The following is a 14,715-nucleotide window of genomic DNA, read 5'->3' on the forward strand; positions in this document are numbered from 1 at the left end:
GCGGGCGCTTTCGGATTTTTCAGGTTCTTTTGCAATTGGACCTCTATTTTTTTTTTTAAATTTCGGAACTTAGCTTTCAAGGCACTTCGGGAATCGGTTTCAGGAACTTGAAACTTGACTTGGATTCAAAATTTGGTTTTGAGACTTAGGTCTTGGGATTTATTCAAATTTTTGGGAAATTTGGGTTAGGTCAAAATGGGGTGTCTACAGATGCCCCTCTTTGGCAGAGGGTGCTCGTCAGACAAATGCCAAAGCCAAAAGGACAACACATTTTGACCTGACCCGAAAATTGGTTTAAAGAAGGAAAGAAGTAAAGGAAATGATTTTGCAAAGATTGAATTCTTGCAAGGATCAGATGCCTCAAGGGTCCCACTCAGATTGGATGCCTCAGGGGACTTTAGAAGGAATGCAGTAGGGATCTTTAGAAGGAATGTCGCAGAGGACTTTGAAAAGGATGCCGCAGGGGACTTTGGAAAGGATGCCGCAGGAGACTTTGGTAAGAATGCCGCGAGGGACTTTGAAAAGGATGCCGCATGGGACTTTGGTAAGAATGCCGCGAGGGACTTTGAAAAGAATGCCGCAGGGGACTTTGGAAAGGATGCCTTGGGAAGGCGGTTGAATACAGCCTGTCTGCGAAATTGACCTGTCTGCGAAATTGACTTGTCTGCGAATGAGACACGGCCAGCAGGATTGGAAGTCAGCGAAACGGGAGCTAAACAAAATTTGATTTGTCTGCGAAATTGATCTGTCTGCGAAATTGACCTGTCTGCAAATGAGACACGGCCAGCGGGACTAGAGGTCAGCGAAACGAGAATCAAAAGGGATTGGCCTAGATGGCCGAATGAAAGTATCTTGCCTGCAAAATTGACCTGTCTGCGAAATTGACATGTCTGCGAATGAGACGCAGCCAGCGGGACTGGAGGTCAGCGAGACGGGAGCTAAACAAAATTTGATTTGTCTGCGAAAGTGACTTGTCTGCGAAATTGACCTGTCTGCGAATGAGACACAGCCAGCGGGACTGGAAGTCAGCGAGATTGGAGTCAATAAGGATTAGAGAAATCGGATTGGATTCGAAATTAGAAGAGGATTTTGACCGACTCTACCGGGAATTGATTGATCATCTCTTGCCAAGAGAAATTGGGAGTGCGTGCTCTCTGCTGAGAACAAGACTTGGATGACTTGCTAGAGTTTGAGTATCGACTATTTTTGTTGAGAGAATTGTATTCTGCAGGGAGTTGACTCCTATGAGGAGTTGACAGTAGACTTTAGACTCAGCCGGGGAATTGATTTTTATGGGGAGTTAACTCTGTTAGAGAGTGGACTCAGCTGGAGATACTGATTTTGCTGGGGAGTAGATTTTGTAAGAGAGCGGACTCAGCTGGGAGTTGACTCGATTGGGGATTTGGAGGCTTGACTCGAGATGTGCTCATGCCTCTCTCATCTCAACTTGCTGAAGAAATTGACATATATTGCCTTTGTGTGCTTGACATCTTTTATGACGCAAGTCATAAAAGATGCCCCTAGTGTATTCGTGCTTCCATGACAAGAGTATAACAAAGCAATGTAAAGCTGATATTTCATTCCATGAATACTGGGATTACATGAGTTTTTGCTTCTTCTTTTCTTTTCCTTTTTCCTTTTTTTTAACAAGAGGGAAAGAAAACAAACACATTGCTGATGTAGCCTGAGAGTCTTCCTTCTGGTTCTTGCTTGTTTATGATGCTGAGATCTATGACAGATATGGGCAAAGTAATCTTCAACACTTCTGGATCATGCTTTGACTTGTTTTGATCTTTGACGACACGACATCTCCTTTTTTTTCTTTTTATTATTATTTTATTATTATTATTATTTTATTTTGCGCATATCACCTCAGCTTCAGGAAAAGACTAACTTCACAAGACTTTAATGGCTTACACATGACCCGACGCACAAAAGACCGAGAATTCAAAGAGAAACTTGATTTGCTTCTAGACCTGATGAAACCAATGAATATTTTTAGCATTTTGAATGGTAATGATCGCCCCCTCTTAGAATATTTCAAATACCATGTTTAAAGGCATTACTTTCCTCTCTCAGTATTTGTGTCATGGTCGTTATACCCTTCAGATTGTTCGGTTTTAAATGCCCCTAGTATAGAGGAGTCAAAGAAGATCTTGCTGGCGCTATTCAGACTCTGATGGTGCCAACTCTAATGCTGAAGGTTGCGCCCATTTCTTGATGCTCTGCTTCTTGAGGGAAGTCACTGCCATTCGACCAGATCGCCCAAGCGGGTTTTCGATCTATCGGACCGCTCTGCCTTGATTTTTTTGCCTGAATCATCTTTTCAAGTTTTGATCCAGCAGGCTAACACCCTAATTTTTGCCTGGATCGCCCTTTTGGGTTTTCAGCCTAGCGGGTGACTTTTGTCTAGACCGCCCTTTCGCGTTTTCGGCCTAGCTGGTTTTCAGACTCCATCTCTTTTTTTTTTCTTTTTTCTTTTTTTTTGCCGCAAACCTTTGCCGATTGCACCAAAAGGACTTTTTAAGTGGGTTATGGGTTCAAAGGATAGGATTTTGCCTTGGTTTTCAAGGTTTGAAGGTGATTGATTTTTGTTTGGAAGAGCGACTGAACCCTGATAAACCAGGTTGCCTATGTACCCTAGAAGAATAGGGATCATGTCGGGCGTAGTTCAAGGCAAAAATGCCCCTTGTTTGAGGTTTTGGAAGACTTTTGATTTTGTTAAGGCTCAAAAGGGCTGCGAAAGGTTGTTGTATTAGTTTTTCAGGTTTTTTTTTTGAAGGTTCTGGCTGGCCAAAGGAGGTCTTCTGGTGCTCTAAGCATAATATTTCTTGAGCTGGTCCAGGTTTGTTGGCTCTGTTAATTTTTCACCATTTTGATCGAGGAGTCTGACGGATTTTCCTGGCAGGACTTCGTCCACAATATAGGGGCCTGCCCAATTGGGCTTAAACTTTCCCCTGGGATCATAGACCGGTGCCCGAAAATTTTTCAACACAAGGTCTCCTTTCTGCAAGTCTCTCATGCGAACTTTCTTGTTAAAAGCTTTCTCGATACGGCACTGATATCCTTGAACATGATATAGAGCTTTCAACCATTTCTCATCAATCATGTGAAGCTCCTGGTATCTAGCGTGTGCCCATTTTGATTCTGGCAAGTCAGCCTCCATCATCACTCTCAAAGAAGGAATTCGCAGTTCTACAGGCAGGACGGCTTCCATTCCGTACACCAGTGAATACGACGTTGCACCTGTGGAGGCCCTGATTGACGTCTTATAGGCCCATAGAGCATATGGGAGCTTGTTTGACCAATCTTTGTAAGTTTCGGTAATTTTGCCAATGATAACTTTGACATTCTTATTCGCCGCCTCGACAGCTCCGTTGGTTTGGGGCTTATAGGGCGAGGACTTGTGGTGCTTAATTTTGAACTCTTTGCATAAGTGTGCCACCTCCTTCTTGAAGTGAGATCCATTATCTGAGATCAGCTCATGTGGTACTCCGTATCTGCATATGATATTTGCTCTGATAAACCTGGCAACTGAAGCAGAGGATAATGAGGCATAGGAAGCTGCTTCTACCCACTTGGTGAAGTAGTCAATGGCAACCAAAATGTACTCATGTCCGCTCGATGACTTCGGTGATATCTTCCCAATAATGTCTATTCCCCATACTGAGAAAGGCTAGGGCGATGTAAGAGAATGCAACTGAGATGGGGGCACGTGAATGAGATTAGCATAAACTTGGCATTTGTGACACTTTGTTAGCCCAAGGGTTCAACAAGTACTCCTATTGAATTGTTTTGATGATTAACAAACTAAATTTGTTTTAAAGGTTTTATACACTAATGATTTCCATTGGCAAAGTTATAATGTTCACAGTGTACCATCCTCAAGAGTGCATGACAAGGTTGAACTCAAGGTTGAACTCGAGGTTGAACTCAAGCACAAGAATGGCAAATCAACTCAAGCATCAATGGAGTTGAGTGAAGACATGTCAAAGCCTCTACAAGGTGCCAACAAGATTGAAGACCAAGTAAATTTAGAATGTAAATGGTCCTCAATGTTTAGTCTAGGTCTATGGCACAAAGGAGAGTTAAAATCAACCTAGATAGAATTTAATGGGTTTGTGAATGTTCATAGTCGTGTCTCAACATTGTTGGACCCTCATGACACTCCATTTATCTTGAAAAATCAAAGTTCCAAAAGCCCAAACAAAATCAGCAAAATATAAGGAAAATCTGCTGGCCGTAGGCTTCTCGGAACTCCGAGAAAATTCTCGGAACTCCGAGAATTGTTCCAGGTTCAAAAAACATAGCCGCTCGGAGCTCCGAGCCCGGAGTCCGAGACGACCGTTGGGGTGCGAATATTTTGTGTTTTTTGTCCCCTCTATTTATATGAACCTAGGGACTCTTGGGTTTTTTACCTAAGGACATTACAAAGATTTCAAGAGCACAAAAAGCCATTTGTTCTCCTTCTCTTGAAGATCTTCACTCTCCATCTCTCACTTGTGCCATTTACCTTAGATTATTCTTGAGAGACCTTAGGACCTTCACTTGTTCAATCTTGTTCTTGTGAGAGTGAGTGAGCTTTACCTTAAATTAGCCTATCTAGAGGCAAGCAAGCTTTTTTATTTCATCTACTTTGTATTTGGCACAAAGGGCGCCGTAGAAGACCCTTGGAGCGTGGAGCTCGATTTGTACAAGGCGGAAGGAACGCCGTATTTAAGTTCCTTGGAGAAGATAGTGGAATCCTCAAGGAAAGTAACTTGAGAAGAGTGGAGTAGGTCTTGAGCTAAGACCGAACCACTATAAAAATCTTTGTGTCAAAGCTTCTTTGCCTCTTCTCCTCTTCTTGTGTGGTAAGTTTTCACTATTGTTTTGAATACTATTTTGGATTTCCTATTCAATCTAAAACTAGTGCAATCTAAGTTTTCAAAAATCTTAAAATTAGAAAAGAAACCCAATTCACCCCCTCTTGGGTTGCTAAGTGGAATTTCACTTGGTATCAGAGCATAGGCTCTTACATAGGAATTCTCTTTGAAAACCTACAAGGGAAAGATTCAAATGGCAACCTTTTCTCATAGCAATGAGGGGCAATCCACCACTAGACCTCCCTTCTTCAATGGCTCAAACTATCCATATTGGAAAGCTAGAATGAAAGTGTTTTTAAAATCTTTGGATTTTGATGTTTGGAGAAGTATCCAAAATGGATATAATGAACCTAGTGTTGATATGGAACTATGGGATGAAAATGAAAGAAGAGAATCCACTATCAATGCAAAAGCAATGAATGCCTTGATTTGTGCCTTATCTCCCGAGGAGTTCAATCGAGTTTCTACTCTTGAAACCGCTAAGGAGATTTGGGATATGCTAGAGGTAGCTCATGAAGGGACAAATCAAGTGAAAGAGTCCAAGATGAATCTTCTCTTTAGAGAGTATGAGCTATTCATGATGGACCCAAATGAAACCATTGCCGAAATGCATACTAGGTTCACAAACATAACAAATGGGTTGAGATCCTTAGGTAAACAATTGTATAGCAAGGACTTAGTTACCAAAATACTTAGGTCTTTACCTAAAGATTGGGATCCCAAGGTCACCGCCATTGAAGAAGCAAAAGACGTATCAAAAATGGGCTTAGAAGACTTAATAGGTTCCTTAACAACTTATGAAATGATTTTAAAAGGAAGAGAAACCTTAAACAAACAAAAGGAAGATACAAAAAGGAAAGGAATAGCTTTCAAAGCAAGAGTTGAGAGTGAAGAGGAAGAGAGTGAAGAAGACACACAAGATGATCTTGCTCTCTTTACCAAGAGATTCAAGAAATTTCTCAAATTCAAGAAAGGAGGCAACTCTAGCCAAGGAAGAAATAGACCCTCAAACAAAGAGGAGATGAGATGCTATAAGTGCAACAAGGTTGGTCATATACGGCCAAATTGCCCACTCATCAACAACAATGACAAGGATAGGAAGAATAGAAGACATGGCAAAAAGGCTTTGTGTGCGGCGGCTTGGGATGAAGGGAGTGCTTCATCCGGAAATGAATCCAACGGAAAGGATGAAGATGACCTTTGCTTCATGGGACTCGCCGATGTAACACAAGACATCTCCTTATCCGAGGTAAATGATGTTGATGATATATCTCATGAATTCTCTAATGATGAACTAATTTTTGCTTGTGAAAAACTTCATGAAAATTTGGATTTACAACTCGCCAAAAACAAAACAATGAAAAAGTCCTTACAAAATGTCACTAGGGATTTTGGGTTCATGAAAAAGGAATTCGATTTGCAAACCAATACAAGTGAAAAATTGTTTTTGGAAAACAAAGCTTTGAATGAAGAAGTAGACAAATTAATCTTTGAAAACAAAAGCTTAAAAGAAGAAAATGAGAAACTTATTTTGAAATGCAAAGAACTTGATTTGACATTTAAAAAATTCTCATGTGGCAAAAATAAACTAGATGAAATTCTTGAAAATAAGCTTGTCTCTCTAGAAAAAAATGGTCTTGGTTACCAACCCTTTTCTAAAGGAAAAGCCTCATTCAAAAATAAAGCTATAGGAAATTTCTCCTACATCCATGCTAACACTAGTGCCTTTATTCCCACTTGTCACTATTGTGGTAGAATAGGACACTTAAGGTTTGCATGCAATGTTAAGAAATCAAAAGCAACAAAATTTATGTGGGTTAAAAAGAATGAGCTTTATGATGTTGCTAACCTTGAAGGACCCAAGAAAAAGTGGGTACCTAAAACTTCAACATGAGCTTTGATTCTTGTAGGTGTGCTTGAAAGGAAAACCCTCAAAGGACAAATGGTTTTTGGATAGCGGTTGCTCAAGGCACATGACGGGAGATGTAAGCAAGTTCGCCTTTGTCACCATGAGTCATCAAGAAAATGTCACCTTTGGGGATGATACAAGAAGCAAAATCCTCAGTGAAGGTACCATTAAAATTAAGGACATTAAGGTTGAACATGTTTTGCTCGTTGACGGTCTTTCATTTAATTTGATAAGCATTAGTCAACTATGTGATCTTGGTCACAAAGTTCTTTTTGAAAAAGATAGATGTAAAATTTTGAATTCCAAGAATAATGAAGTTGAATTTGTTGCATATAGAGATGGCAATATGTATTCATTAGCATTAGAAGACCTTGAAAATCAAAACATCCAATGTCTCTCCGCCATGGATGATAACCCTTGGTTATGGCATAGGAGACTTGGTCATGCTCATATGGATTTAATTTCAAGATTATCTTCTAAGAATCTTGTGAGAGAGTTACCTAAACTCAAATACATTAGAGATAAAGTTTGTAGTGCTTGCATTCATGGAAAACATGCTAAAAACTCTTTTAAACCCATAAGTGTATTATCTACCTCTTGTCCACTCCAACTCCTTCATATGGACCTATTTGGTCCCATGAAGACTAGTAGTAGAGGAGGAAGTAGATATGTATATGTGATTGTTGATGACTACTCTCGATTCACTTGGGTGTTATTCTTAACTAGTAAAGATGAAACCTTCAAGAAATTTGTCAACTTGTGCAAGCGAATTCAAAATGAACAAGGGGTTTTCATAAATGAAATTAGAAGTGATCATGGAACCGAGTTTGAGAACTTTGAGTTTGATACCTTTTGCAATGAAAATGGAATCAAGCACAATTTCTCGGCTCCAAGAACTCCCCAACAAAATGGGGTAGTTGAAAGGAAAAATAGATCTATTATTGAAATGGCTAGAACCATGTTAAATGAGCACAATGTTCCAAGAAACTTTTGGGCGGAAGCCGTTCACTCGGCTTGCTATATTTTAAATAGAGTGCTCATTAGACCTCACCTTAACAAAACACCTTATGAACTATGGAGTGGAACACCCCCCAAAGTTAGTTATTTCAAAGTCTTTGGTTGTAAATGTTTTATATTAAACATGAAAGACACCTTGCATAAGTTTGATTCAAAATCCGATGAAGGTATCTTCTTAGGCTATTCAACCCATAGTAAAGCTTATAGAGTCTATAACAAAAGAACTCAAATTGTGGAAGAATCCGTGCATGTCAAATTTGACGAGTCATTTGAACCTCCTAATGTCATTAATGAAGATGATGATGGTGTCAATCTTCTAGAGCCTCTTAGTCAAGTAGAGTCCATTGTCCAACCCTTAGAAAATCTTAATTTAGAAGGTCAACCTATAGAAGAACTTGAAGTAGAAAGTCTTCCTAAACATAGTAGAATCATGTCTAGTCACCCCTCTACTCAAATCATAGGTGAAACCTCACAAGGAGTTAAGACAAGATCTCACTATAAGAATGTTTGTGCCAACATGGCCTTTATCTCCCAAATAGAACCCAAGTCCATAAAAGAAGCTGAAAAGGATGAATTTTGGATGATTGCTATGAATGAGGAACTAAACCAATTTGAGAGAAACCAAGTATGGAGGTTAGTTCCTAGGCCTAGTGATCACCCGGTTATTGGGACTAAATGGGTGTTTAGAAACAAACTCGATGAGCATGGAGATATTCAAAGGAATAAAGCTAGATTGGTAGCCCAAGGTTACAACCAAGAGGAAGGTATCGATTATGATGAGACCTTTGCTCCGGTTGCTAGATTGGAAGCCATAAGGATGCTACTTGCATTTGCATCCCATAAAAACTTTAAGTTGTATCAAATGGATGTGAAGAGTGCATTCCTAAATGGGTATATTATGGAGGAAGTTTATGTTGAACAACCTCCCGGTTTTGAGGATTTCAAATACCCTAATCACGTATATAGGTTGGACAAAGCCTTGTATGGTCTAAAGCAAGCTCCTAGAGCTTGGTATGAGAGGCTTAGCTCCTTCCTATTAGAGAGTGGCTTTCAAATGGGCACGGTTGACAAAACCTTGTTTATTAAAAGAAAAGGAAAAGATATGCTTATTGTTCAAGTCTATGTAGATGATACAATATTTGGTGCTACCAATGATAAGATGTGTGAAGAATTCGCACAATCCATGCAAAAAGAGTTTGAGATGAGTATGATGGGAGAGCTTACCTATTTCCTAGGACTTCAAATCAAACAATGTAAAAATGGAATTTTCATCAACCAAGAGAAGTATACTAAGGAACTCCTTAAGAAATTTGGCATGGATAGCTCTCAAATCAAGCCAACTCCTATGAGCACTTCCACCAAATTAGAAAAGGATGAAAGTGGGAAACCGGTTGATGAGAAAAAGTTTAGAGGAATGATAGGAAGTCTATTATATTTGACCGCTAGTCGGCCGGATATAATGTTTAGCGTGTGCATTTGTGCTAGGTTTCAATCGGGTCCTAAAGAGTCTCATTTGAGTGCCGTTAAGAGGATATTCAAATATCTCAAAGGAACTCCTTCTTTAGGATTATGGTATGAACGATCGAATGAATTCAATCTAGTAGGATTTTCGGATGCCGACTTTGCCGGTTGTAGAATTGATAGAAAAAGCACAAGTGGCACTTGTCAATTTCTAGGAAGGTCTCTAGTGTCCTGGTTTAACAAAAAACAAAACTCGGTAGCCTTGTCTACAACCGAAGCAGAATACATTGCGGCCGGCGCTTGTTGTGCACAAATCCTATGGATGAAGAACACTCTCATGGACTATAATCTTGCATTTAGTAATGTTCCAATCCATTGTGATAATACAAGCGCCATCAACTTGACAAAAAATCCAATTCAACATTCTAGGACTAAGCACATAGAGGTAAGGCATCATTTCTTAAGAGATCATTCTCAAAAAGGGGATATTGAAATTAAGTACATCCACACCAATGAACAATTGGCGGATATCTTCACAAAACCCCTTAATGAGGATCGATTTTGTGACCTTAGGAGTGGACTCAACATTTGGAGTCTAGATCAAATGAAAGAGTTTGCACATGAAGCATGAATAGAAGACATAATTATCTTTGTATATATATATCTCATATTTTGATTGTGATTACATGGTTTTTGATGATCCAACCCTAACTCTAAAAATCACTCAATTGGTACCCATAGCCCACTTCATTTCAAGGGGGAGTCGGTACCATCACCCTAAATTAAGATACTTAAAACTTTGGCCTTGCGCCATCATCAAAACCCTCGGAAAGTCATCTATGTTCATGCATTGGATCATGGTTGGTTAAGTTGCAATTCAAAATATCACATGTAACTCTGTTCTCCTCCCATTCAAAAAAAAAAAAAAAAAAAAAAAAAAATTCTCGGAACTCCGAGATTTTGTCTCGGAACTCCGAGATTTCTTCCAGGCTTCTCGGAACTCCGAGAAAATTTCTCGGAACTCCGAGAATCGGACAGTAGAAAAATAAAAAAATTGCGTGTGTTCTCGGAACTCCGAGAAAATTTCTCGGAACTCCGAGAATCGGACAGTAGAAAAATCCAAAAACGCGTGTGTTCTCGGAACTCCGAGACTATTTCTCGGAGCTCCGAGAATCGGTCCAGGAGCGTTAAAACCCCTGGATCCGGTTCATTTTTTCATTTTCTCCTCTCCCCTTTCCCTCTTCCTTCCCTTTCTTCTAAAATACTACCTCCATTTTCGTTCTTTTTCTTCCTTTTTCTCCTTCCACAACCCCTTTTCCTCCTTCAAACCATTTCCTTTAACTCTCTTCTTCCTACCAACCCATTTTTCTTCTTCAAACCCTAAAATTTCTCCTTTTTTTCGTTTTTTTTCTTCTTCCTTTCTCCCCTTCTTCTATTTTCTTCCATTCTAGGGCTATTTCCTTGTTTTTAAACCATTATCCTTCTCTATTTCTCTATTTTTCTCTATTTCTCTCTATTTCTCTCTATTTCTCTTATTCTCCTTCATTTTAGGGCTATCTCTCCACTCACATTTCTTCTCACAATGCCTCCCAAAACCAAAAATCTCAACATTGGAGGCTCCTCCCAAGCTGCAGACCCTGAATACTTTCCTGAAGAAGTTCCCGAGGAAGAAGGGCCTTCTCGGAAGAAGGCAAAGGCAAAGGCTGTAGCGGCTGAGGTTGTGCCTAACTCATTTTTTACTGGGGATAAAGCCATGAAACTCTGGGCCGACATCGGCACTAGGGGCATCCTCACCGGCAGGTACATTGATCCTCCTGTCCTTCAAAATTTCGACTTACAGGCCAAATTTGATGCCCTTCACTGGACATCCATCCTACACCTCAATGAACCAGTATACCCTCGATTGGTGCGTCTCTTCTACGCCAATCTCACAATTTCTCCTTCCTTCTTCAAAATTGAATCCAAAATCAAGAAAACAGTGATCAAACTCAACTATCACACCTTTGCCACTCTTCTTGGGATCAGCTTTGATGGCCTCACCCACTATTTCTGGCCGGAAGATGGGACCCATTCACTTGATGATATCGATCATGACACGATCTATGGTAGGATTACGCGGCACTACCACTCTGGTATGCCCGTCCAATCCGCCGACCTCATTCCGGTAGCGCGTATGCTTCACAACTTTATGTACCACATCTTCATCCCTCGTGGTGGGATGCGTGAAGCCCTCAGACCCTTAGAGGCCTATCTTATCTACAGCATTCTCGAGGGCCGCCAGCTTTGTCTGCCGTACATCATGTTTCGCTACATGTTTCAGACCCCTGGCCGCTACCGCTCTTCGTTGCCCTATGGCATGGTCCTCACCCGTGTCTTCCGTCACTTTGGCATCACCTTGGATGGTGAACTGACCATGACTCCGACTGCCCCGTTTGATGAGCAGACCTTTAACCGCATGGCTTTGAATCAAGTAGCGGTTGACGATGCTCCTGCCGCTGGAGGCGGCTACGAAGCCGATGCTCAGGCTGCACCGGCCCCGCAGCCATCACAGGATACATCTTCATACTGCACTCGCCAGGATTTGGCTCAGATGCAGGAGGCTATTGAACGATCCATGGCCTCACAATTTGCGCAGCTATCTACCCATGTTGACTCTGAGATCTCTGCTCGCTTCCAGACCATGACTACCCACGTTGATGAGCAGTGGGCCACTTATTATCGCTACCTCTCCGGTGACCAGTGGGGCCAGGCGCCGGGCAGCTCTTCTCATCAGCCACCGCCTCCTCCGCCTCAGTAGATGGCTCGAGTTCTCTGATGCTCAGATTTCTATTTCTATTCGGTGTATCTATCTGTTTCTGTTGTGTATCGATAGTCTTTGGACTATACGCTGGTTGTATGGATCTTTTTTTTGGGATGTTTTAGGTTTATCTACATCTGTCGCCATTCTGCTGTGTCATGAATGCTATGTATGCTGACTGATTGTATGCACTTTTCTGTATGCCATTTCACATCCTCTATATATATCTCTATGTTTCATTCTTTTTGCTTGCATACCATGTATTATGCCTACTCTCTTTATCGCATTTCACGTTACTTGTTCATTTGCTCTCACCTACCCTCACTCCTTTTGTTCCACCTTTTTGGTGATGACAAAAGGGGGAGAATATTTGAGCTCCCAATGCATATATTAAGGGGGAGCAAAGCTCTATGCTTAAAATGTTGCAATCAAATTTTCATCCTTAAAGTAATGCCTTAAATGTTCAATTAAATCAAACTCTTAGGGGGAGCCCAAAGTGTTTTATTCATCCCTAAAGGGGGAGCTCCTACCCTAAAACAAATTATGTTTGTCATCATCAAAAAGGGGGAGATTGTTAGCCCAAGGGTTCAACAAGTACTCCTATTGAATTGTTTTGATGATTAACAAACTAAATTTGTTTTAAAGGTTTTATACACTAATGATTTCCATTGGCAAAGTTATAATGTTCACAGTGTACCATCCTCAAGAGTGCATGACAAGGTTGAACTCAAGGTTGAACTCGAGGTTGAACTCAAGCACAAGAATGGCAAATCAACTCAAGCATCAATGAAGTTGAGTGAAGACATGTCAAAGCCTCTACAAGGTGCCAACAAGATTGAAGACCAAGTAAATTTAGAATGTAAATGGTCCTCAATGTTTAGTCTAGGTCTATGGCACAAAGGAGAGTTAAAATCAACCTAGATAGAATTTAATGGGTTTGTGAATGTTCATAGTCGTGTCTCAACATTGTTGGACCCTCATGACACTCCATTTATCTTGAAAAATCAAAGTTCCAAAAGCCCAAACAAAATCAGCAAAATATAAGGAAAATCTGCTGGCCGTAGGCTTCTCGGAACTCCGAGAATATTCTCGGAGCTCCGAGCTCGGAACTCCGAGAAAATTCTCGGAACTCCGAGAATTGTTCCAGGTTCAAAAAACATAGCTGCTCGGAGCTCCGAGCCCGGAGTCCGAGACGACCGTTGGGGTGCGAATATTTTGTGTTTTTTGTCCCCTCTATTTATATGAACCTAGGGACTCTTGGGTTTTTTACCTAAGGACATTACAAAGATTTCAAGAGCACAAAAAGCCATTTGTTCTCCTTCTCTTGAAGATCTTCACTCTCCATCTCTCACTTGTGCCATTTACCTTAGATTATTCTTGAGAGACCTTAGGACCTTCACTTGTTCAATCTTGTTCTTGTGAGAGTGAGTGAGCTTTACCTTAAATTAGCCTATCTAGAGGCAAGCAAGCTTTTTTATTTCATCTACTTTGTATTTGGCACAAAGGGCGCCGTAGAAGACCCTTGGAGCGTGGAGCTCGATTTGTACAAGGCGGAAGGAACGCCGTATTTAAGTTCCTTGGAGAAGATAGTGGAATCCTCAAGGAAAGTGTAAGCCCAAGGGTCTACTCTCCTATCTTGTTTTGATGATTCTAAACATAATTGATTGTGTTTTTGAATACTAATCAATTTGCTTTGAAGTGCTGTGTTTGAGATAGGATTGATCATTGAAGAAACCAACACACAACATGGTCATGCTTGGAGATATCCCATACAAGAGTCAAAGGAGCTAAGTGAAGCTCACCTCATCTCTCAAGCAAGCATACACAAGATGGAAGATCAATTGAAGACCAAGACTAAAGAGAAGTTGAAAGCTACATAGGTATCATTGTACATTCTTTCTCTTTAGATTTCCAAGTCAAGGCAAAGTGTTTTCAAAATGTTTTTTCAAAGAACACTTAAGAACTTAAAATGGATTAGTGAATGGTTATGTGGTGGACCAACATGTTGGGACCCTCATAAACATTCCAAAATAATCATAGGAGTTGAGTTCCAAAAGCTAAAAATCAAATAAGCAATAAAAATCAAAATCTGTGGATTTTTAGGCTTCTCGGAACTCCGAGAATTTTTCTCGGAGCTCCGAGCTCGGAACTCCGAGAGTTCCCTCGGAACTCCGAGAGTTCCCTCGGAACTCCGAGAAAAGGTCCAGTAGCATCTGGACATTTTCTCGGAACTCCGAGAAAATTTCTCGGAACTCCGAGAAATGGTCCAGTAGAAATTTTATTTCTTCTGGCCGTTGTCTCGGAACTCCGAGAATATTTCTCGGAACTCCGAGAATTCTCGGAACTCCGAGAATGGTTCTCGGAACTCCGAGAACCTTGCGACAGCTCAAAAAAGAGCCGTTGGGTTTTGAATTAAAATTTGTTTTTTTGTTATCTACACCCCCAAACGGTCATATTTTGAGGAGAGACTATTTATACAATATCTAGAGGATTATTTCCTCTCTCTTGATCTTTGAAAAACATCCTTAAGCATCAAAAACATTTGCAATCCATTCTAGCTTGAGTTTTTTGTTTTTCATCCCAAACTTGCCTTTCACTTGTGAATCTTTTGAGTTTGGATATAGTAGTGCTTTCACTTGCAAATCACCATCTTTGAAGAGCAATCT

General features: G+C 40.6%; 1 protein-coding gene across 1 annotated transcript; it reads right to left on the reverse strand.

The window, feature by feature from the left end:
* Positions 1–2,815: 2,815 nt before the first annotated feature.
* On the reverse strand, positions 2,816–3,217 carry LOC143890804 (uncharacterized). Its single transcript, XM_077395486.1, has one exon. It carries the CDS (start codon positions 3,215–3,217, stop codon positions 2,816–2,818), a length of 402 nt encoding a protein of 133 aa, XP_077251601.1.
* Positions 3,218–14,715: the final 11,498 nt, after the last annotated feature.

This window comes from Tasmannia lanceolata, unplaced genomic scaffold (genome assembly GCF_043159265.1).
Source record: "Tasmannia lanceolata isolate RefF3 unplaced genomic scaffold, GAP_Taslan_0.1 ptg000002l, whole genome shotgun sequence".
Lineage (NCBI taxonomy): Eukaryota > Viridiplantae > Streptophyta > Magnoliopsida > Canellales > Winteraceae > Tasmannia > Tasmannia lanceolata.